Raw genomic sequence first — 24,971 nt, forward strand, 5'->3', positions numbered from 1 at the left:
GTTTGAGAATGGTGAAATCAACTTATTTTTTGGCAAAACAAAAAACATAATTGCAAATTTTTTATTAGAGATCTAAGTTGTGAGAAGCATTGTCAATTTAAAAAGATAATAGAAACTATTAGATTAAATTAGTCTAATATATCATTAAATAGGAATATTAAAAAGAATTTATATAAATGTATAATTTTTATTAGATATTATGTGATTACTTATGTGAATGATTGAAATAATATTATTAATTGAAAACTTGTAGCTTCATATTAGCGAATAGTCAATATATAGTTATTGCCACCTAATATCAAGGACATGAACCTTAAAGAACTAAAATTTCAATATACTCTTATGTGACTCAAAAATATTAGAAAATCATTCAAAGATGATAAAGTATTAAACTAGAATGGCTATTGCCAAAGATAAGAAGATTTAAAAAGACTTGAAACAAGACTAAGGACTAGAAAGGCATTGACAAGAATGAAGAAGACTTCACTCTTGCTTCTATATATATGCTTAACTAGGAGCTATGTGGCAATGTCCTATAGGACTTCTAAACCGTGTTGACTTTGCAAGACATGTATCTTAACTTACAAGGCAAGTTTTCTATATATGCACCACATAGTTAGCTTGTTCCCTAAGCTATTAATACATGATTAACTTGTTGATTAAGTTTCTAACCTACCAATAAATTACAAATACATGTAAAATCAAAGTAGCATCAATCAAACTTTTATGAAACTTCTTTAGAAAATATTATGAAATAAAATTACTTTTACCTACTTTTACTTAATTATATAGATAAATATTAGAATAAGTATGTATGTCTGTGATACCTACTAAGTTGTCATATGACATAACAAGATGAGTATCCACATATCAATTGGATCTTGGTAGCTAAGCTAATTATGAGTATATTTGGACTAAAATGTCCATATCAAAAGACCATAGACTTGTATTATAAGGACTAAAATTCAAAGCTCATTTTAAGAAATTAGTTCTTTGGAATCCTTAATGGTTGGATAATGAACTCATATGTGTTTTACATCATTATACTTCTATCTTATAGGAATACATATCTCATATTTTTTGATAAAAATATTCTTATTTTTTGATATGAATATATTATTGGCTATATAAATTATTAAAAATTAAAATGAATACTTCTAAAGAAATAATTATTTTAATATATATATATATATATATTCATAATTAAATATTTATTTATTTATTTAAGTAAAAAATCAATTAAATTATGTCTAAAAAAATATTATGCAATTATTTTAAATTCTTCATAATAATAAAAAATCATTTAACTACAGTGTCTTAGAATTATAATATGTTTTTTTATTTACATATTTCTTGTGTCAATTAGTACTTACATGATTAGTTTTAAAAGTTAATATGTTCTAAACAAAATTTTAAAAATAAAATTTAATTGGTACTAGAGAATTACTTATTGTCCTTATATATTATATTTGATTAAACCTCAATTTTTGAAGATTTTTTTGAAACTTATTTTATAATGAAAGCACATTTAAAAACAAAATTCAGCCTCTAATAAATTAAAATGACTATTCATAATTCTGATTTAAAAACTAAAAAAAAAATTTACTTAATTTTAATTGTATTAAAAAAATTGATAATATATTATCTGGACAATGAGAAGATAGTTGCATTTGTTTGTGTATGTTATATTTATCTAAAGTAGTAAGACAAGTTTTATAGAAAATCTACAAGATTTGCAACAGACACAATTAGACTTTTAAAATTGTGTGAGGCTGTGTAATCATTCATGGTGTCATTTTCTTAGGTCTTAAAACAACCTTACACATGAATGGATTTAGGATTTAAAGTTTTTAATTTCAAAAGCTTTAACACAAGTAAAACTGATCATTTAAACTTTGAAATGTTTCTTAATTGTGTTTAAAAATATAAAATCTTACAATATATTGTATGAAAATTAACAGTTTAAGTTATTGATTAGACTATACATTTAAACTTACATTATATCAATGAAATTTGTGATATGTAAGAAATACTAAAATATGATATTTTTATTTTATTTGTTTGTTTGTTGTTTGCATTTTTGTATTCAAATTTAGTTAATTTATATGGTTATAAAATTTCTATACCAAGTTGTAAAATAAGAATATTATTACAATGCAAATAAATTTAAATTTATGTATATATATATATATATATATTTTTTTTTGTGCTAATATTTTGTTCTATTTTCTAAACTAATCAATTGACACTTTTATATCTTTCATCCTATATTTATTACTATTTTTCGTATAAAAATTTTAGTAATAACATCTTTAAAAAAGTTTTAAGACTAATGTGTAGAAGAGTGACTTATTAAAGATTGTTCATATATTTTATTTGAAATTATATTTAATTAAAATATTGTAATGATATTAGACAATGAAATTTTAAATTATTATGTTTCATATAAACATTTGAAAGAAAAATGTGTGAAGTCATCAATATAACATTCCTAAATAAATTATATGTTGATATATAAAATAATTATTTAGAAAGTTGGATATGATTAAATAAGAAAAATATCATATATATATATATATATATATATATATATATCAAATATATTGAAATATCAAGAATGTCCTTAATAATAGCAAATGTATTTTTATTTGTGATAAAGTATCACCAACATTTCTTGTTTAGTTGTCATCTAAGGCCTAGACTGTAAGTTGTACAAATTTTGTTGTACTCCTTTTTGATTTTTCAAGAATTAAAAAAATCTTCCTTCTATTGATCACAAACCATTTTTTGCATTATAGATTCTTGGTGGCACTTGGCTATGGCAATGTTTTTCTTATCCATGTGCTTGCATCTTTCAAATTGAATGCTACAACTATTATCTACTTATCAATAAGCCTTTGTGCCTCAAGGTACAAATATTACTTATGTAGGGATAAAAAATTGATAAGGTGATGGTATACAAGGAGGATGAATCATCCATAAATATGTAGCTCACAATGTTGTATTACATATATTCTTACTTAAAAATGCACTAGACATTTAGCTGTAGAAGGTAAGTAAAAATGCAACAACAAAATCCTGCCAAATCTAATAGAGTTTTGAATAAACTTCAAGTAATCCTCAAAAATCCTAATTAAATTTAACCAATCCAAAAGAAATTTAAAATAAGTTCTAAAAGAAATACAACAAAGTAGTATATTAATTTTAAAAAATAATAATAAGAAATAATAAAGAAATATAAAAAGTAAATCATAAAAAAATACAAATAATCTTAAAGAAATAATATAAATATTAAAATTTTAAAATAATAAAATATGAATTTTAATTTAATTGTAAATAAATCATAATCAAATCTTAATTAAATCTTAATTAAAATCTTAATAAATTATAACCAAGTCCTATGTCAAATCTTAATTAAATTCTAATTGAAATCCCAATAAACCTTAATCAAATCTTAGGTCAAACCCTAAACCTTAGATCAACTTTAATCAAATCTTAACCAAATTCTAGACTAATTTTCATAAAATCATAAACCAAGTCTTAAAAAACTCCAAAATAATCCCAAGTAAATCTTAATCAAATACTATAGTTATTTAAAATCTTAACAAATATTAATTAAACCATTGATTTTGATTAAAGTTTCACTTAAATTTCAATCAACAAGCAAGTAATAGGCACAAAAAATTTGAAAAGAATCAAATTCACCAATTGTAAGAAAAGCTCTCAAAACCTCTTGGATGTTAGTTGCTCACCTTCTCCAACTTGAATGTTGATCTTTCAAAAAATATTTCTCTTTGCTGAACTATTAAATTGCTCCTAAAATTAGGTTGTATGTAGGTATTTAAGTTTAGATTTCTTTCACCAAATTTTGCTTTAATCAAACTAGTAGATTTTTCTAAATTATAAAAATCCCCACTAGTCCTAAATTTCAATTATCTAAGATCATAACCAATAAAAACTTTGATAACCTTCAATCTAATTGCTCAATTGATATAAAATTTCTCACACACATTCATAACAAGTATAATGACAACTTAACAAAATTTCACCCCTAAATAAGCCACTAAGTACATCTCTAACTTTGAAAAACCTTCAAAACCTCAATACATATTCAAATGACATGAAATCAACTCTTAAAAATCTCTTTTCAAGTTTGCTTTCATACTTCGCTCTTGGATTGACAAAAGAATGCCAGAGTCACTATAGGTGCATGGTTTTATGCCTTGGGGTCTGATTTTGATCCAAGTTCACAATTGGTTCTCTTTGAATATCAATTTTTTGGTAATTTGAGGTAATTTTTCCTTAAAACTATCGTTAACTCTCTCCTAAAGACCTTTATATTATTTACTTATCTCATTTACTTTTCATTGAAATATTTATACCTCTACAAAGTAAATAGAAGTTTCTTCTACAAAAAACAACGTTAAAACTAAATTTTTTACTACCTTCCTACCATTTGTCTTTATTTTTCTATTACATCTTTCTATTAGGCTCTTCTATAATAACATTCATATTTTTATTTTTCACCATATAGTTGTGTTACCACATGACAATGGTTTGAGCCCTAGATGACAATTAAATAAATAATGTTGATGATACCTTATTACCAACAAGGATAGATTTTCTATTTTTAAAAATCTCAAGGATATGTTTTTGCTACTATCAAGAATACATGGATATTTTTGATATTTCAACATATTTGAGGGATTTATATGATATTTTTCCATTAAAATATTATTACCATCTACATGCTATTTTAAATTTTGTATGACATATACACTTATTAATTCTTATTTTATTTTAGTGATAAAGGTCATGCATGAAAAATCATAAGAAGGTTGTAGTTGGCAATTTTGATACAGACAGGGTTTAGTTTGGAACAATACAAGGAGGAAGAAAATTGGGATGTGTATGGAAAACAAAGATGGTAAACCAGTTAAGAGCATGAAAAAGGGTTCAATGAAAGGAAGCCACATTGTGCCAGTGGGATTGAATAAAAAGGCACGAATGAAATAGATATCCCCCCCTTCCCCGGATGGATGAATGTATGCATGTGTGGATGAATAAATGAAGAAAAAGGAACACCAACATGAGCGAGGCAGATGGATATGAAGGGCGAACGGGTGAGTGAGTGCGTGGGTGGGTGGGTCACTCTCCTCTGGGAGGAATGGACGAAAGGAAAAAATATATAATTCAAACGCATAACCTAACGCAGTCAGAAGAGGAGGAGGAGGAGGCCGGGTATGAGTATGCCCGTGCGTGGGGGTGGAACGGGGACGGGGACGGGAACGTGGGCAGTGAGTGAGCCCAGCCCAGGCTTCTTCTTCGGCTTCTTATTCTTCGTCGTAGTATTCGTGTTGCTTTCGTCTTCCTTGCAGCGAAGGGTGGGGAGGCTAATGATAGGGGACGACGTCTGTCTGTCTGTCCGACTCCTCCCTGCAAAGCTGTCCATTCACCCGTTCCTCCCGTTCCATTTCAAAAGCTAAACGTCGTCTTCCTGGTTTGGTTCTCATGTCAAGCTGAATGTTGTCCGCCCTTACGCTCGCGCTCTAGTGGGAGAGACGGGCACCCGACGACGGAGGAGGCAGCGTGCAGCGTGCAGCGTGTCTCTCCATTGGCCGTCGCGTTGTTGGTGGAGGTGTTGCGCACATTTTTTTTTTTTTTTTTTTTTTTTTTTTCATAATATATATTTACGCGAGAGAGAGCGAGGGATGTGTTAGTGAAGATCAGGGGCGGGGCGGACAGGGAGAACTGGATCTTGTCTTCCGTGGAGCTAGGCAGAGTGAAAGGCGGTGAGCTTGGGCGGGAGTGGTAGTTTGCTAAGAGCAGTGGTGAAGCGGATGGTTGTGGAGTTGAAAGAGAGAACGAGGAGGGCAGGGTTTTTGATTGGTTTTTGGGATAGTTTTAGGTGGAGGTGAGTTGGATCTGGCGTGGAAAGGGGGAGGTTGGGAAGAGAGAGGAACGGGGAGTGGTTGGTGATGTGGCAGAGGTGAATTTGCGCGTGTTGCGACTGTTGTTTTTGTAAAGGAACAGCAGAGTTTCTGGGTTCGTTTCCACAATGTCGGAAGATGAGAAGCTCCTCAAGGAGGCCAAGAAGATGGCCTGGGAGGATAGACTGGCGCATAAGAATTGGAAGGTTAGGAATGACGCCAATATCGACGTTGCTGCCGTGTGCGATGGCATCATGGATCCCAAAGACCCCCGCCTTCGAGAATTTGGTAATGTGTTGTTCTATGGGGTCGCCATTGTCCCCCCGTTGCTGGTTGTGGTTGTTGTTTATTGCATTGTATCACTGATTATTTGAAACTTGAATAATGTAGACCTTCTTGATAGGCTGCTGTCAGTCCCCAGCCGTTCAAGTGAATATGAATTCAGAGTTAGTGAAACATACTGTGCATTCTCCGGATTTGTTCTGGCCTTTCAAAATGTTGGCTGGGATTTTTTGAATACTGCTGGTACCGTTAAAACTATGGGTGCTTCTGGCGTATTCTTTGGATTGAGTGGAAAAAGCTGTCACGATTGGTAATGCGCAATGGTTTGTCTTTTCTGTCCCATGGATTGTGCAACTTCTCTACTGTCTAATGAATTGTCCTCAATGATCGAGGAAAGATTCACATCGTTCCAGGGTTAGCATTTCGGATTTGAAGCACAAAATGTGGCGATGGTTATTACTATATGAACTTGCCATTGTCAGGTTTTCATTGTAGAGGGCGAGAATGCTGTTTTGGCTCCCGGATTGTGGTTTCCTCAGTCGATAAACTTCAGTGTCAGATATCGTTAAAAACTATACTGTTCTATTTGGAGAATCTTCTTTCATCTATAGGTTCTCAGCAATGGTCCAAGCTGTCGCTACTTGCGAACAGAACGAGCTGCACTCCTCATCTTTGAATTTTTAGGTTTTCTTTAGACAAGTCAGAACCGTTTTTTTTTTGACTGCTTGGCTCACCTCCAGCGCATTAAGATGAAGAGATGTCGTCAAGCTGACCTCTAGCTTGAAATGGATTGGCGAACTGAGAGCGATTTTGTTCACGATCGGTCTCTTGCTTTCTCTAGCTTGTGGTAGTATGTTATGCATTTGCGCGATCAACTCAGGTGGTGGTTTTTTGCAGTGCCAAAGTTGCAGGCAACTTTGTATATAATGCCTTAGAACTGTCAAATTAGAAAGTGCAAGGATTTGAGCAACCAGGTGCACTGTTGAGTAGACCTTGATACTCCAGGGTGATTAAAATTCATATTCTAAGAGAATCGAATTTCTCAAACCAGGCTGAAGCTGTAACAATTCATTAGTGCGAGGTCGGCATGATGAGAAGTTTTGTACTTAACGAACTTCTATTTTATTGGATTGTGATTTGAGAGTTGAGACACTGGATTTCAAGCTTGCCTAACTGTTTTGCAGCTTCTGACAAATGCGTTTTAGATTCTAATTGACTAGACCGTACACGTAGACTAAGTTGTTTGCACTAGCAAACTTAGAGAGTGTTACGGTCCACAGCTTTGTAGAAGTGCAATTAGTTTGTATTTCACGATAATGTGTCATGGAATCTGGTGGGAGCACCGTCTGTCACATATTTCTATAGCACATGAACCTTTAAGGTTTCAAAATATTTTGATTTTATTCTTGATTTCATTTTTGGAATTTAAATTACGGAATGGCATTCTTTTGCTGCGACGCAGTAGCTGTTGTACTAGCCCTTCAATTTATTGTTTGTTGCACTACTGGCACTAATTCTGTGGGTCTTTGATTGCTTATTTTTTAAAACGTATTTTTTTATTTTTTTATCTTTACTTTATACACAATTCAATGTAAACGCCGGTTTTTACTTTGAATTTCCATTAAGGAAGAACTTCCCTTGAAATGCGAAATTATTGAAGTTTTGGTCTCTGTAGAACGTACGTATTGGAGTTTCACGATCATTTTGGAGAACTATGTCAAGTACCATTGTGAAAATTTCACTATGTATTGTTGAAGGGGACACGAATGCTCAGATTCTAGATGTATTGCCGAGCGTCTACTTCATGTCCTCTGTCGCTGAGAAACTTAGGGCTTCTCGATGGTCGGCTTACGAACTTATGCCGTTGTCAATGGCGCAGGTCCTCTGTTCAAGAAAGCAGTGGCCGACTCAAATGCTCCTTGTCAAGAGAAGGCCTTGGATGCACTTATAGCATACTTACGCGCAGCAGATACGGATGCTGCTAGGCATGGTTCCCTACCCTCTTACCCCCAGGTTTCATTGGAGTTGCGATGGAAGAACACCTTCTATTTTTGATGATAATCTAATGGTCACTACTTTCAAACCGGTTGATGACTTATTGTTCAGCTCTGAACGAAGAATGACCTAAAGTTTGTACTAGAAACTGAACCGTGTTCTCTGTTATGAGTTTGTGTTGTCTCGCATGTGATTCTGCAAGCCGAATCGGTGTGATTTTCCCCTCTGTTGCCTATCTTATTAATTAGTTGGTTGGGTAGAGAGCATTGCTCTGTGTATGGCACGTAGCATGTTGTCTTCCCATGTAGCAAATACAATGGTTGATGCAGGTTGGATTTGTCTTCTTATCTAATACTCCTTGCTTTCTCCTTCAGAAAATAACGTTTGATATGCTCAGAGAAGATTGTTTTTCTTGCAGATATGCGAAAGAAATATGTGATTCTATCGTAGCCAAGTGCATGACAGGGCGACCAAAGACACTAGAGAAGTCTCAAGCGGTTTTTCTTCTCTGGGTCGAGCTTGAAGCATCGGAAGCTTTTCTGGTTAGATCCGTCCTTCGAGTTGCTCTTGGTGTTATCTATGATTATTGCCTTGGTTATCCACCGTCATGTAGCTCTGTTTCCAGTTTATGGTTCTTGGATTTTCTCAGTAGTTAGTAGGATTTCTTGCATTCTCTGGTGTTCTACTGGCACGATATAATACAGACGCCGCAAGGTAAGGCGTGCGATGATGTGGATTTCGATGTCGCAACTTTTCATTGGGGTTCACATGATTTAGAGGCGTGCGCGGCCTTCTAGGTGTCGCACAGTTTGTTAGCGTGTTTTGTATTCAGCTTCATGTTCTAGAATTTTGTAGACTTTTCAGCAAACCTGCACGTGAGTTATACCATTTGACGCTCTCGGATTCTCAGCACCTACATCAACAGAGAAAGGTTGTTGACGTTCCAATTTGGCACAGGACGCTATGGAGAAAGCTGTAAAAGCTAAGCTTGCGAAAGCGGTAGTTCCTGCGATTGACGTAATGTACCAGGCTGTAAGGTATGTTTATCATTCAGAGCCCCCCTTCTTCTTCTTTTTTCTTTTGTTATGTATTTATTTATTTATTTATTTAAATTAATCTAATTTCCCTGAAAATTCTGTTACTTTGATCTTGGATGACCTTTTCCTGGTGTAATTTTAGCCAATTTGGTACCAAAGTGGTCCCCGCAAAGCGAATAATAAAGATGCTCCCAGACCTCTTCGATCATCCGGACGCAAACGTGAGGGCCTGTGCAAAAGGGTTAACTATTGAACTTTGCCGGTGGATCGGAAAAGATGCTGTTAAAAACCTTCTTTTCGATAAGATGCGAGATACTATGGTAAGTACCGGATGCCTATGTTTGTGGGTTGTCCTCATTTCATTAGAATGCATGCACTACCCTCAGAAGAGCGTATGCTTGTGTTGCTTTCTTGCGAATACCTTCAGAATACAAAGTATTAACTATTTTAGAGCTTTTTCGTGCTCTTCTCTTTGGCAGAAAAAGGAGCTGGAGGTAGAAGTTGATAATGTCGTTTCTGGAGCTAAGCCCATTCGAAAAATTAGGTGAAGTAGTGCTTTATCCTGGGTTTGTAATATTGTTTGCAGATTTACATGTCATTTATATCATTTTGACGAGGATCAATTTACCTTTTTTGTATAGTTAGCACGATTTAGAGCTGACATTACGTGTCCCAAGATTTCTAATGTTGAAATTTGACATGGCTGATATACTGGAATTAATTGATTTGATGAATATTGGTCTGGAGTGTCGTCTAGAGCCCTACTTGATGCCGCTTCTCAAATTTTACGCTTTCTCATTGCAAATTGCCTTTTGCTATTATTGCACAGGTCTGAGCAGGCATTAGAATGTGAAGAAACAGTAGTAGCCTCTGTATCAACTGCAGGGCCTGCCGATGAAGCTGCTGTGCCAGGTATCAGATTGTGTAGTACTTTTGTGTGCAATTATCCGCAACGTGTTATTGTATGATGCTATGATCACTGATATGCGTGAGGGGTTTTACATGCCAGGTTCATCTGATATAGATGAGTATGACCTAGTAGATCCTGTGGACATTCTGACACCATTGGGCAAGTCAACCTTCTGGGATGGAGTGGTGAGTACTCAGTTGAGAGGACAATGTGACGTTGATTCACTCTTTGAAATAAGTTGTTGCTTAATTTTCTTCGTTTCTATTCTGTGTAAGTCTCTTATTGAATCAGTCAATAGTTTCTGTCAGGTGAGAGGGTCTCCTGTTGTGCAGAATGTTAGTTATGATTACTGTATGTAGTGGATTATGTTTTGCTGGAACTGTGGGTAATACACTTCGCCTTTGTTGCCCACGTGTTGTCTGTCTACTCTCATCTGAATGTTGCCCCTTACTTACAGTTGTTTTTATCGGTTATTGTTTGTATAGAAAGCAACAAAATGGTCTGAAAGACGAGACGCAGTGGCAGAGCTGACAAAGCTGGCTTCTGTTAAAAAAATAGCAAACGGTGATTTTTCAGAAGTATCGCGGATATTGAAGAAGGTATGTGAATACAGTTGGCGTTTTTATATCGAGATGTCACTAACAAGGTCTGATACTTTGGGCTATCATGTTTACGTTTGATCTTTTCTTCACTTTCCTGTGGTCGTTGTGCAATTTCTTTTTGATATAGTTAAGTGCACGCTCTTTTATGGATATTTCTCGCATTTTCATTCACGATTATGTTTTCTACTGGTGTTGCTTCATTGTCTTGATGACGTATTAGAGATTACTAAGCAAGTTGCTGTAATGGTTTCCCAGCTTGTATCAGATGTAAATATAGCTGTCGCTGTTGAAGCAGTACAAGCAATTGGCAATTTAGCTAGTGGGTTACGAAAGGATTTTAACTCGGGCTCGAAGTTACTATTGCCTGTCCTTCTGGTATACTCAGCTTGCCTTCAAGTTTTCTTCTGGTTGTTCGCCTTCGTATTTTTATCCTCCATTTGTTTTTGAGTCGGACTGTTGATGTTAACCTTGTGCAACTTGGTGGTCTTTCAGGATAAATTGAAAGAGAAAAAACAAGTCATGGTTGATGCTCTAACGACAACACTCAATGCTATGCACAAGGGTGGTTGCATTCAATTACAAGACGTTATCGAAGGTCGGTAGTTTAACGTTCTCTCCAGCTGCACCATCTCGAATGCTGCTTTTTCCACCTTTTCAATTACTCTTCTTATATGGCTTGGCATTTTTGGCATGCACATTTTCTTTGGCAGAAAATTTCATTACCCTAAGCGTACTGACAAAGTTACTTCTTGCGAATGTTTTATTCAGATGTTAAACTTGCTACCAAAAATAAAGTTCCTTTAGTACGATCCTCTTGTTTAACATGGGTAGCTACATGTATTGAGACCAGTAATAAGCCGACAGTTCTCAAGTTGCATAAGGAATACATACCCATCTTAATGGAGGTATTTATTTCTATGTCTCCTGCATTGAATGTGATTTGGTTGTACTTTCATATATCAATTTATTTTCAGTTGGCTCATATTTGTAATTGTGCGTGTGTGTGTATATATTTTGGGTCCTCGTGTCCGTTTTCACTAATTCCTCGCACTTCGTGGAAAACAGTGCTTGAATGATAGTTCTCCGGAGGTACGAGATGCCGCTTTTTTGGCCCTGGCTGCTTTTGCGAAGGTAATGCGTAACATTTGCGTTATAATTTCTTAATATTTCCCCCTTCTATGATGTCCAAATCATATCTACCCATATGTATTATGATTTCTAGTGGGTTTCATGTCTCGTAAGCATCATGTGCGTAGTGAAGCGGCATCTCAATCAATTATTGAAAGAATATTATAAAATTTTGTCGGTGCGTACACTCATGACAAAGTATTATTTGAGTTTCTGCAGGTTGTAGGCATGAAGGTGTTGGAAAGACCATTGGAGAAGCTTGACGAAGTCAGGAAGAAGAAACTCGTTGAACTTTGTGGTGTTGAAAGCAGTACTCCTGCTACAGCAGTTCCAGGTTGGTATTGTAGTTGAATTGGATGTTCCGAGATTGTACTTCCAGATCACCTCAATTGCTGTTTTATATGTACCGCGCTCCAGTCATGTACAAAATAGTTATCTTTGCAGTGGACGTATTTTGGTCATTGAGGTCATATTCGCTATCGGTACTTGAGGTGGAGAGTATCGGGTTTTCTACGATGGGGTGTGTTTTCCAGTCTTCCTGAGTATAGTTTGTGGATATTTGTGTTGCAGCCTTCTCTAGAGCACAGGCGGATTCTAATGGTTCGGCTCTTGGAAATGTAAGAACTGTACTTATTTCATGTCTTGCTCATATCCTCTTGTTCCACTGCATGTTTCCTGTTATCTGTATGTGGTTATTTTGGTTTGTGTGGTTTTATTTATCACAGTTATCTCTTATACTGGTTGTAATGCGTTTGAGTTTGGTTTATACTTGTGGATTGAAATGGAAGTTTGTTTTCAGGGAGCTGGGAAGCCTGCCTCTGCTGCCAGTCTCCTATCCGGGAAAAAACCTCCCTCTGCTGTAAGTAAATGTATTCTCTCTTGGTTCTGTTAAAGACGATGAGCAATGCTGTAAATTCCAAATTAGATTGTTATTAGTATTACTGTTAATTACTAGTATTAACACTGAATAGACTTCTTCGCTGCATTTTCTTTCTTAACATTTTATTACTATTGATTATAGTCTTGTGTTGATGGTCCAGATTCCTAAGAAGGCTAGTGTTGGAGGAACCTCCAAGCCTGGTGGAGCTTCCAAGCCAGGTGCTTCAAAAAAATCTGATGGAAGTTCAGCTTCCTCAAAGCCTCTGACTGAAGCTGTCGAGGACGTTGAGGTAGACTTCGGATTCTGACTCCTACAGATAGGCCTCCAACCTCCTGAAACTTGCCCAGCTCATGCACTGAGTAATTGCTGATACACAGTCTAAATTAAGCATACATACTTCTAGGTCAGAGTCACAGCGCGGTCTATTTTCGTGAGTAAAGCCTCAGTACTCACTGCTGATGTGCACTGGAATTCATACGTTGAATTGGTTATGCAGCCCGGAGAGATGAGTTTGGAAGACATAGAGACTAGACTTAGTCCCCTTTTTGAATCGGAAGTGATAACAAATTTGAAGAGCGCAAATTGGAAAGAACGACTTGAAGGTGAGAAGTGGGCGTCGTTTTGAGCTCTGCTACTCGTCTTATTATCCTGCAATCTGTATTCCAGTTCGTACTCATTTTTGTGAACCAGCTTAGCATATTATGTGGTTAAAATGTTTATAGTATATCAGTTTGTATCTTTCATGGATATCCTTTTCTAGTGGTTCATATCGGAACAGTAGTTTATGCTCGTAGTGGTTTCTAAATTTTTGTTTAAAATATTTGTTTATGTCTTAATAGTTTTAATTTTATTTTAAACACCTCTGATTCTGATGATTCCAAATTTGGTCTCATCCATCTGTTGTGTCGCTTACGAGCAAAATTTGCGGGGCTTAGTGCATCAATTTCGTGAGTCTCATGCATATTGTGTTTTCAGCTATAACTGCTTTGCGAGATACTGTCGAAGGGTTGAAGGCGCTCGATCAATACGCTGAACTGCTCATTCGCCTATTGTGCATATTACCTGGCTGGAATGAAAAAAACATTCAGGTAAATATGCTGGGCTTCTGCATATTATGTCAGCATTGTATCTACACTCTGTTTTTCATGTCCACCCAGTATAATATGCTTTTGTATTAGTTCGTAAATTACTCATGCATATAATGGAATTGTGAGTGTATAGGTACAACAGAAGGCTATAGAAGCTGTTATATTGATTGCCACAAACGCAACACGCTTTTCGAAGAAATGTGTGGTTCTATGCCTCACAGGTAGGTTCCTTTTGTATTCTTACCAATCTTTTGGTTTGTTTTTTTTTTAATACGTTCTCCATGAACTTCATGCGGCTGTCGCCTTATAGTTTAATCTTTTTATTTTTTAATCGACTTTAAGTTATTACCTATTTTTTACAGCTGTTTGTTTTCTATACAGGCGTTGTGGAGAAAGTTGGTGACATTAAAACTAGGATACAGGCTACTAAATGTCTTACTACGTTTTGCGAGGCAGTGGGACCAAAGTTCGTCTTTGAGAGGGTACGTATCAACAATTTTTTATGTTTCTGCCTCTATATGTAGCTCTGGTATTTCTGTTTGATCTAAGTTTTCATCTCACTCCCTGACTATTTCAACGATTTTGTGTCGCAGCTTTTCAAGATTATGAAGGATCACAAGAACCCTAAAGTTCTAAGTGAAGGTTTAAGTTGGATGGTTACAGCCTTGGACGACTTTGGAATTGGACATGTGCCGCTAAAGGTGTGACCCACTGGCTGTTGTGGTGTTTAAGTGTAACCCGTTAAATGCCTCCTAGAAATCAGTACGTCTTAAATTCTGTACATTTCATACTTGATGTGCACTCTGTAAAACTTTTTTCTAACCGTTTTATGCTGATTGATTGCAGGACCTCATTAACTTCTGTAAAGAAACGGGTCTCGGTTCCAGTGCTGCTGCTGTCAGAACTGCTACTATCAAGCTATTTGGTGTTCTTCACAAATTTGTTGGCCCAGGTTCTTACCTTTGACTGTTTAGTTACTAGTTGACAGTTTGAATTTTCTTGGTTGTACTTGTGTTAAATTTATTATATTTACGGTTGACATCTTTGTTTTTGCGGACAGATCTTAAAGGTTTCTTAAGTGATGTGAAGTCGCAACTTCAAACCATGATTGACGCAGAGATTGAGAAAAACCCCTATGAGGTACTTTTTCCCATATCATGTAGAGGTTATTCAATATTGTATATGAGCTTATCCATTCTTTGAGGCAGAATCGTTGACGTAGGCACTTACTTTATGTGGGGGATGTTCAGGGACCAGTTTCTGCACCTAAAAGAACTATAAGAGCAGTTGACGTCGGAGCTCCGTCAGGTGGCACTGACGGCTTGCCTCGTGAAGACATTAGTGGGAGATTAACTCCAGCACTGTTGAAGAATATGAGCAGTCCCGACTGGAAGGTACGTGGTTTGACCTTGTCGACCTGCATGAACCTTATTACGTATAGAAAGCGGTGAAGTGAAATTCATTTATTTCCAAGCTTTGTTCTTGCGGGTGAATCCTTCTAGCATGACATTTCTCTTTGCCCGCGTTCTCGTGTTGATTACCATCGATTGTTTAATATTGTTTTTGATTTATGATTCGATGCCTCCTTGATTATATGTAATTATTGTTGATTGGCACTACATGCAGCTGCGACAAGAAGCTCTTGAGAGTTTGAATGGGATCATTGAGGAGGCTCATAAAAGGATTCAGCCTACTGGAACAGGTACTTTCCATTTATGATAGTATTTACCGACATCGGTAAGCAGGTTTTACATGTTAATTTGTGTCTGCTGCAAGTCTTCGCCTGATTTATGTAATTGCCCACAGGATCACATGATTTCTTTGTCCCTTTCCTTGCAGTGGATTCTCTTGACGTAGGCAGGTTTGTTGATATTCTTATTTGTCCTTCCATGGATCTTCATGTCGCGCGATTTGCCTCCTGTGCACTACCAATGTGATTATTTGCATGAGTTGACCGATTTGCTGAGTGGCATACTTATCAAATTCAGGTGAACTTTTTATGAGCCTGAAGGCGAGACTCAACGATTCTAACAAGAACCTAGTTATGATGACATTGGCCACCCTCGGTGCTATAGCAACAGCTATGGGTCCGGTCGTTGATAAGCATAGCAAAGTGAGTTTATGACTAAGAAACCATTCGTGGCCCCTGCTTCTGAACTGTTTCGAATTGAATATTGATGTACTTTGTGGCATTTCAGTAGTTACGTAGAGTTTAGAATAGTCATTTTTAACAACAATGCGAAAATCAAATGTTGGTGTACGACAGTTCCGTATAGAATCTTTAATTCTTGATTCTTTTGAAGTCTATCTTGATATCCTTGGAATATCCTGTGCAGGGGATTTTGGCCGATGCTCTCAAATGTCTTGGTGACAATAAGAAGGTCGTTCGTGAAGCAGTCATCAAGATGCTGGACTCATGGGTGCTGTTATTGCAGCTTGATAAAATGGTATGCACCTCCTTCAATAATTCAGAATTTATGCTATCATTGTGTCACAATAATGTGTTACCCATTACAGCTTATGAAATGCTGAGTTCTACTGTCTGACTAAGCCAGGGAATGTGTTCACAGCTTCCATATATTGTACCCGCATTGGCTGAGGCTAAAATCTGTGCTGAAGGACGGAAGGATCTATTTGAGTGGGTGGCTAGGAATGTGGCAAAACAAGGCGATCAGCCGGTTTTGTTGCAGCTTGTTAAACCTATTTCTATTGGTTTACAGGTATGTGTTATTGAGTGCTTTCATTGAGTGGTTTAATGCTATTAACTATTAGCGTACAATTCTTATGCACCTTCCTGTTGGCGTCTTTCGGTACCGCAGGACAAATTTGTAGACATGCGGAAATCGGCCGAAGCGTGCTTGGTGGAGCTTATTCGAGTCTTTGACGTTGAACCAGTACTACTCCTGCTTTAGTTCTAATTATTCTACATTTCAAACTTATCTTTCCTTAATATGTGTTCTAATGGTTTGTCAATGGCTTCATGACCATTGAAAAGTTACTATTTACAATCCACCACATGTAGAGCTTGTGATTGTCTTTACGTTTAAGACAAGTAACATTTAACTATGGTGCAGGTGATGAAAGCGTCTAAAGGCATTCAAGGATCAGGGCTAGCTGCACTGCAGACTGTATTCGATCATCAAAGATCCTCTAGTGAGTTTGTGACTGGCCTGCCTGTTGACCTGTTATGTTAATTCTGTGTGTAATCTTATAATGTTGTTTTCCGCCCATATTGAAGTGTGTTCAGATCATCATGGGCATAGCACAAACACTTTGTTTTTACTCTTGCAGACCCCTCTACATGCATAATAGATACTCGGTTGTATGCACTCTCTGTTAAGTTAAACTTTACTTTTTGGACAGGTGCCTCAGAAGATTCTTTTACGATGAGCACAACTCCCAAAGCTGGAAGTAAAGCCTCCACTTCGGAGGTTCGAGCTTCGAGTAGAAATCCTAGTACTGTTGGCCGGGGAGCTGGTGCGGTAAGCCCCGTATCTTTCCTTTTTTTTTTCTCTACGTCTTCACACATCTACCCACCCTAGTTGTCTCCTTCTTTCGACGTATTTGGCTTTTTGACTTGTGCTTTCAGTTTGTGCATTCCGTGTGCACATTTTGTTGAAAATCCACAATGGGTTTAATCGAATTTTCAAAGGTTTGACCTTTTTTAGTTGTAAGTTTCTTACCGAGTTTCTTCTTGGACAGAGACAATCGGGTTCAAAACCTACAAAGACATCAGCTGCATTGGCCGCTGAAGCATATGAATCACAAATGCAAGGACAAGCTCTGTTCAATTTAAAAGATTCACATAAGGTACAAATTCGTTTCTGCTATTAATTTTTCACATCAATACTCATGTTATTGACGATGTTCAACAAACTGGTGTGAAGAAACCGACATTTTAACCTAGGACATGTGATTCATGTTATCCTTGCATGACTTACGCATAATTGGGCAGTACTCTGCAATCATAATATATCATTTGTACTGACATTTTCTGGTCTTTTCGGTAGAGCGAACGAGAGAGGTTAAATGCCCGCAAGTACAAGTTCGATGACGCTGCAAGAAGAGAGCAACCACACGACATAGAGGTGGGTGTAGAGGATTACTTTTTTATATTCAAAACTCTTCCTGAAAGCTTAGTGTAGTTTTCTGTTCCCGGTCTTGAATCTGATGTGACACTCATATTAATGTGTAAAAACAATGTTCCCTGACACTTTTACCTCAAGTAAAATGCAATAGCCTCTCACACTTATTATTGTTGGGCTTCGGTTGCTTTCTGCTTTTGCGTATAATGTGTGAATAACATCTACAATCATTCTGTTTTTTTGTTTTGAAATTTTCGAATGGACAGGTTGATATTGTTAAGTTCTTTCGAGAAGATCTTCAGAAGAAGCTTTTAAGTCCGGATTTTAAAAAGCAAATTGAAGGTCTCGACATACTACAACGGGTATGCTCTCGTTTATCTATCTGTGTAGACGTATGAGACTCGCTTGTGCTGTAAGATTTTGAGCAAGCACATCTAATTTCTGCACCTGACCCTGTTGGTATAATGTCTATTGCTGGGTTTGGTCGTTGGCGACTCATTAGAATCTTTGAGATGCTTTCCATTTGCCTGACAAGGTGCTCATGAGTTTCTTGTCGACATCAATCCTAGTCAAAGACAACTGAAGTGTGTCTGTTTCGTGTACAGGCTATACCAACTCAGACCAAAGAGATAATCGAGATATTGGATGTCATTTTCCGATGGATGTCAATTCGATTTGCAGAGTCAAATACTACATGTCTTCTAAAGGTGATCTAGCTTTTCCCTGAACTTGAACACGCCCATCTCGAACAATTCTCTTTACATTCGGATGATTGCTTCCTCTTACTATAGCTCTTCGACTGAACTCGTCATACAAATATCGCGTACTTTAAGATTGTCTGACGCATGATTGTGGTGATCCAGGTCTTCGACTTCCTTTTCGGTCTTGTGGAGGGGTTGAAGGGTGAGGCATATATATTTAGCGAGTTTGAAGCAAGCATCTTGTTCCCATGTTTGGTGGAAAAGGTATGTCATATCTCAATCATGCAACTCCCTAACTTTCTTGATCATGGACGGTTTACCAGGTTTCTTGAATCAGATTATCATTAAAGGAACTAGATAGCTTTGGAATTGTGCGTGGAAGTTGACACATTTCTTGTTTGAACCAGTCTGGCCATAACATTGAGAAGGTCCGTGAGAAAGTTCGGGAGCTGATAAGGCTACTATGCTCTATCTACTCGGCTCCAAAAGTGTTTGGCTTTATAACAGATGGCCTGAAATCGAAGAACAACCGGACGAGGATTGAGTGTGTAGAGAATATTGAATTCATGATAGAGCAGTGTGGTATTGAGGTATATGTCGACCTTTCTTTGCAAGCTTTTAACGGGATTTTGACTTTCTTAATTTTAACTGAAGGAGGTATTCGTATGCTTTATTTTTAAACTGTTTTGAGACCTCTTGCGCCACAGATTGGAATTCGGGTTTAATTCTTGGCACTTGTATGCATCACATGTTGAGTATGCTTAGTCGGAATCTAAATGGGATTATGTCATGTTATCCAGATTGTAGGCCCCACAAAAGCTTTGCAGTCCATAGCGGCTTTTACTGTCGAAAGAGATGGTGATATTCGGAAAGCATCACTAGCAGCGCTTGCAACTGCATATAAAATTCTGGGTGCGTTTTTACTATGTAATAATCTTTATGTTTTCTTTGTTGTGGGCGTGTAGTAGGACTTCATCTTTTTGAATGAATTAACCATTTTAATGTGCCTAGGTTCATGATTCACTTGATCAAATACGCTTAAACAAATCAAGGAAACACTCGTCTCATGTAGTTTCTGTTTTACATTTTCTTTCACTTTGTGCCTAGCCTTTTCGGCTCTTGTGCATATGCAGCACCTCATTTGTTCTACTTTGCAGGTGACGATATCTGGAAATATGTGGGCAAGATTTCAGGAGCACAGAAAGGGGTGATGGACGAAAAATTTAAGTGGACGGTGGGTCCAATTATTGAGTAAATTTTACTATTCATATTAAATCTCTTACTCTCTCTCTTAAATCCATTACCATTTGCTGATTTGGAATATGATCCCCTGCTTTTTGAGCGCAGGCTCGGGAAATGGAGAAACGAAGAGAAGGTAAACCTGGCGGAGCTAGAGCGGAAGAAGCAAGAGCTCTTGAAGCAAGGGCTGATGTGGGGAGAGCTTCCTTAAAGCGCTCTGCTGTGGATACCAGGTTAGTTACGAAACAGTGGAATTGTATCTGCTTGTCTCCCAATGCGAAGGCTTAAGGGATCTATCCGACGTGTTTTGGCATCACTACTTAGCATATTCAGATGAATTATTTGTGGTAGACGATGCCCAATCTTGATTTTTCCTCAGTAAGCGTATTGCAGTCATCTGCAATTGGTAAATTTTAAGATTTACTTCCAAGCGATAGTACTTATTACTTAAATTAATTGTTACGATTGTATTGGTGTTTTCATGATTAAATCGGTAATGACATTTCTCTGATTGTGATTCAACGCTTGAGATTTTTGTTCCATATGTTTTTGGCTAAAGCTCGATTTTCCTCTTCTGACGCACTGCTTCGTAAAAGAATCCATGACTGCATTTTCTTTTCTGTTTTTGCTACTCTTCACAATGCATTTCTTAAATGCACAAGAGTTGAAAGTATTATCAAGTTCTTACTTTGATATTTTACCTGGAATTTCAATCCGAAATAGTAACTGGAATATCTTCTATTAGCCGCATTGAAATAAATGCGTTCTGCTTATTCATCTTTCAGTTCGGGATCAAGTAATGGACACTCTGAAGGTGGAATTGAGGGGCCCCACGGAAATTTACGACAATCAAGTCCATTGGACTGGAATGAGGCGCTTGACATCATCAACAATGCAACATCATCAGAGCAGGTTCCAAGCGGTTTTCTGAAGTCGAATTCTTTCGTTCGTGCTTCTTGATGTTTTCGTTCTCTTTTGCGTTATAGGATAACCCCCTAACCCAGCAGTAAAGGAACTTGTAATATCTGAGTATGAATTTCGTATTCTTATTACTGTACTTGTTTTGAGCAATGTTGCTGTCGAACCAGTAAATTTAGAAAGTTCAATATTGTGAAGGAATTCACCCAGGTATTACATTCTTTTATTTTCTAGGGTCTTTTATTCATCTGAAAAGATGTCTTTTTCCTCTGTATTAACGTATTGTGCAATGCAATCAGGTGGTTGATGGCCTAAAACTTGTATGTCACGAGCTGGCAAAAGCTGCGGGAGATCCAGATAGTGGGGCTCTTGATGAACTTGCAAATGATGCGGATCTTCTTGTTACCACCCTCTTTGTCAAAGTATGTCATAACTGTTGTTTCGGTTGGTTTTAGGTTGAGTAGTTGCTGACGTTTCTTTATGTCCTAAATTCAGCTTCACTATTGTATAATTGTTGATGTATAATTCACTGTATGCTTCAGTGGCGAGTTAAGGAGTTCTTTACTTCAAAATTGACTTTTTTGAATGCTTATGGAACGAAACTCACCAAGTATCGTTGAATGCCAGGTCACAACCACTTTCAATCTAGGTCTTGCTGGAGCTTCTTCAAGATCTTGTAAATATGTCCTGAATACTCTTATGCAGGTATATATGACACAAAGTTAAATGCAGTTCAGTTGTTGAAGTCCCTTTAATGAGATAAAATTTTATGTCACCAGAGGAGATAAAGCCTGAACCTGCATGATTATGGCTTCGTCTTTTGTAGACATTCCAAGTGAAGAAACTTGCACGAGCTGTCAAGGAGGGCACCCTGCACAACCTCATCACTGAGCTTTTAGTTTGGCTTTTGGACGAGCGAGTTCTACTAATGGACGATGGTAGTCAGCTGCTTAAGGCCATGAATGTTCTGATGCTGAAAATACTGGTAAGTCAAAATAATCTTTTTCATCTTGTAAATCGCTGTCTTAATGATGTTTCTCCGAGGTGCTGTCTTGAAGCTCAAGTTTCCTTGAGAGAAGCTGGTGAATCCGTTGTGATCGAGGTTTCAACTTATGTAAGCATGCAAATATGGATGTTTTCAGGAAAATGCGGATCGCACATCAGCATTCATAGTCTTGATCTACCTATTGCGTCCTATTGGTTCATCAAAGTTTGCTGGTCGTCAACAAGGAACAGCAGTTGTTAGAAATCAGAAATTTCTGGATCTGGTTGTGAAGTGTCTTATCAAGCTAACCAAGGTTTGGAACTGATTTTCTCATATTCTCTTGAAATTGATTTGTGTTTCTTTTTCTGACTTTTGTACTACGTGTGGGTTGTTAACGTGTGAAGCTGTTTTTATGGCAGGTTCTTGGTTCAACTTTGCTTGAAGTAGACCTTGATCGAATTCTTCAAAGCATTCACGAGTATTTTGAAGAGCTGGGAATGGCAGAAATACGGAAACGGTAAGATGATTTCCGAGCTCGTTCACCACAACGTTTGCAATATAATATCCGTTTTTACTAGATTGTTAAAAAAGTTCTTGCGTCGCTGGCTCTGAGATTTTAGTTGACTGCTATTCCGTTCACGGCCGTTTGGTTATTAACTTGATATGTAATGCATGGGAATGTCTCTGGATCAGAGCTGGAGCGGACGACAAGCCATTGCGCATGGTGAAGACATTGTTGCACGAGCTTGTAAAGCTCCGTGGCGCCGCAATCAAAGGACACCTTTCATTGGTGCCGATTGATCTGGAGCCTCAACCGATCATTCTTGCCTACATCGATCTCAACCTTCAGGTGCTTTGAAAAGAAATTCAAAATCTCTGAGAGATTAGGGGTAGATGGCTTAGAGATACATCACTGTCTTATTCAAATGGTTTACCATGGAACCAATCTGGACTGCGGGCTAAACGTTTCTGTAACTTAAGCGAGGGTATTGATGTAGCCAGATAGTTTGCGATTGGTGCTCAGAAAATCTGTTTTTTTTAGGCACTCTTTAGGAACTTAGAAGATTGGTTATGTTAGTAGAACCAGGGCGTCCGTTGTACAGCAGGATCATTTACTTGGATTCCTGTAACTTCTATGAGTGTAGAAACAAGGTAGGAATTCTCAAAAGAGAAGCTTCAATTTGTTTAATGCCAAAGTAAATGAACGTGTAACAGCATCTTTTAAATGCTGTATGTCTTTTCCAGCAATTTTTTGGTCGTTTGCTCCACTTTCAAATTCAGTTGATGAGTTTTTGGTTCCTCTCTGCATGGAATCTTGTAGACCTTGGGAACCGTTGGCCAAACACAGTGGTCAGCTGCAAACAATGGAGACTCTTCACCATCGAATCATTCTGCTGAGGCACAACTGAAAGTAAGTTATGCACTTTTCTTCTTTACAACTTTTTTTCTGTGTGTACGCTTAATCAATCTGGTAATTAGAAGTCTTCTTCAGCTTCATTTGCATATATGTGATTACAATCTTTGGCTGAGTTTTTGTTGATCTCGTTGTTGTAGCAAGAGCTTGCTGCAGTGTTCAAGAAGATCGGTGATAAGCAGACTTGCACAATTGGTCTTTACGAGCTTTATCGTATCACACAGCTTTATCCTCAGGTGCGAAGCTTGTGCAACGTTTTCTCCATCGTAGTTACTGTTTGCCTATTCACGCACAATTTCTTCCCCGTTCCTTCTTTCTTTAATATTTTGCTCACAACATGCATGCTCATTCTACCTTACCAGGTTGATATTTTTTCCCAACTGCAAAATGCGAGTGAAGCTTTTCGGACCTACATAAGCGATGGCATTGCCCAGGTTGGTTGAACCATGGTTTCCTTGATGCTGTGTAGGTCGTCTCAATAAGTGAACTCTGAAATGAGTGGCAACATGTATATGGGCTCCCCAACCCCATGTTGCATCATTTTCACAATCTTATTGCGTTTCCTTATCGTGTGACAGATGGAAAGAAATGCAGCTGCTGGTAGGGCTTTTGGTAGTATGCCTATCGCCACACCTCCCCCTGTGTCTTCTCCAACAGTTCAACACAACAAATCATCGGCTTCGTTCCTACTTCGTGGCAGGGGCCAGGGAGTTGGAGTGGAAAGTGGTAGCTCCCATGCATTGCACCCATATGAGGATAATAGTAATACAGGATATACCGATGCTAAATCAACTGAATACACTGAAGCGCTGCCTTTAAAATCATCTGCTGGCCATAATGTTATGCCTACTGCTCAAGGTGAGAAAGCTGCCATCCCTCTTCTACCATTTACGATTGTTTCGGATCTTCAGAAATAGGCGGCATCTCCGCGAAAGTTGCAGCATCGGAGAAACCATTATTTGCTGACAGTTTTTTCTAGTTTGGTTATAGTTTCCGTCTACTTGAACCAGATGGAGTTGTTAAAAATTAGCTTGATAAAGATTTAGTTCTTTTTGGCAGGCCCTGGTGATTTGAAACCCCACAATCAAGCCATAGGAGGCACTTTAGATGCGATAAGGGAGAGGATGAAGAGCATCCAAGCTGGCGCAGCTGGAACAACAGTAACTCACTCGACAAATTTTTCTTCGAATGGCTCTGTTTCACTCTCTCGGACTAGTTCGAGTGGGGAAATAGTTGAAGACAGGGCCCTTTCTGGACTGCAAGCCCGGATGGAGAGATTGAAGGCTGGCGGGGGTTCAGAGTATTAGACCACCTGAAGACGATAATCATTTGCATCTTCTTATCAAGTGATCATGTGTTTTCACCTCTGGAAACAGACATCTTTACTGGGTGCCTCTACTAGATCAAAGTTTTTTTGATATTAGGTATTAGATCACCAGCTAGATCAGTACCTGATTTGTGTACTATCATCTTTAATGTTCGATGGTTAGTGTATTATTCATTACCATATGGCCAGACACGGAATATCTGCACCTGCCGCATGTGGACTGGATGGTGCTTTTGGTCGGCTTGTCATCGCTGCCTGCTCAGCGAAGAGTTTTCTCGAAGACTGGCCCATGGACCCTGGAGGACCCAAGTTCTGGTGGAAGGAATAGCTCTTGGTATTAGTTGTAAGAAATTTATATTTAGTACCTCTTCTGTGTTATGAAGGTGCGGGAGTAAGATGTCAAGCTGACATCTTTTCTTAATCAATGGCAACATGAATCCGTTCAATAGT

General features: G+C 37.5%; 1 protein-coding gene across 1 annotated transcript; it reads left to right on the top strand.

The window, feature by feature from the left end:
* Positions 1-5,686: 5,686 nt before the first annotated feature.
* On the top strand, positions 5,687-24,971 carry LOC112292427 (protein MOR1). The gene is made up of 53 exons (XM_024540893.3): positions 5,687-6,218; positions 8,092-8,197; positions 8,626-8,749; positions 9,165-9,244; positions 9,387-9,564; positions 9,724-9,788; positions 10,074-10,156; positions 10,254-10,339; positions 10,640-10,753; positions 11,012-11,131; positions 11,249-11,351; positions 11,525-11,661; positions 11,822-11,887; positions 12,104-12,218; positions 12,455-12,501; positions 12,684-12,743; positions 12,925-13,053; positions 13,261-13,366; positions 13,740-13,852; positions 13,986-14,073; positions 14,234-14,334; positions 14,446-14,553; positions 14,699-14,804; positions 14,913-14,992; positions 15,103-15,246; positions 15,479-15,554; positions 15,841-15,965; positions 16,189-16,299; positions 16,423-16,572; positions 16,672-16,746; positions 16,927-17,005; positions 17,216-17,334; positions 17,555-17,662; positions 17,863-17,940; positions 18,204-18,299; positions 18,543-18,644; positions 18,801-18,902; positions 19,046-19,228; positions 19,439-19,550; positions 19,796-19,872; positions 19,986-20,110; positions 20,663-20,789; positions 21,095-21,217; positions 21,423-21,500; positions 21,622-21,780; positions 21,938-22,093; positions 22,200-22,297; positions 22,474-22,630; positions 23,102-23,191; positions 23,335-23,430; positions 23,557-23,628; positions 23,773-24,052; positions 24,254-24,971. The coding sequence occupies exons 1-53, from the start codon at positions 6,059-6,061 to the stop codon at positions 24,499-24,501; spliced, it is 6,021 nt and encodes a 2,006-aa protein (XP_024396661.1). The 5' UTR covers positions 5,687-6,058; the 3' UTR covers positions 24,502-24,971.

The sequence above is a fragment of the Physcomitrium patens genome, chromosome 15 (genome assembly GCF_059467195.1).
Source record: "Physcomitrium patens ecotype Gransden chromosome 15, ASM5946719v1, whole genome shotgun sequence".
Classification (NCBI taxonomy): Eukaryota; Viridiplantae; Streptophyta; class Bryopsida; order Funariales; family Funariaceae; genus Physcomitrium; species Physcomitrium patens.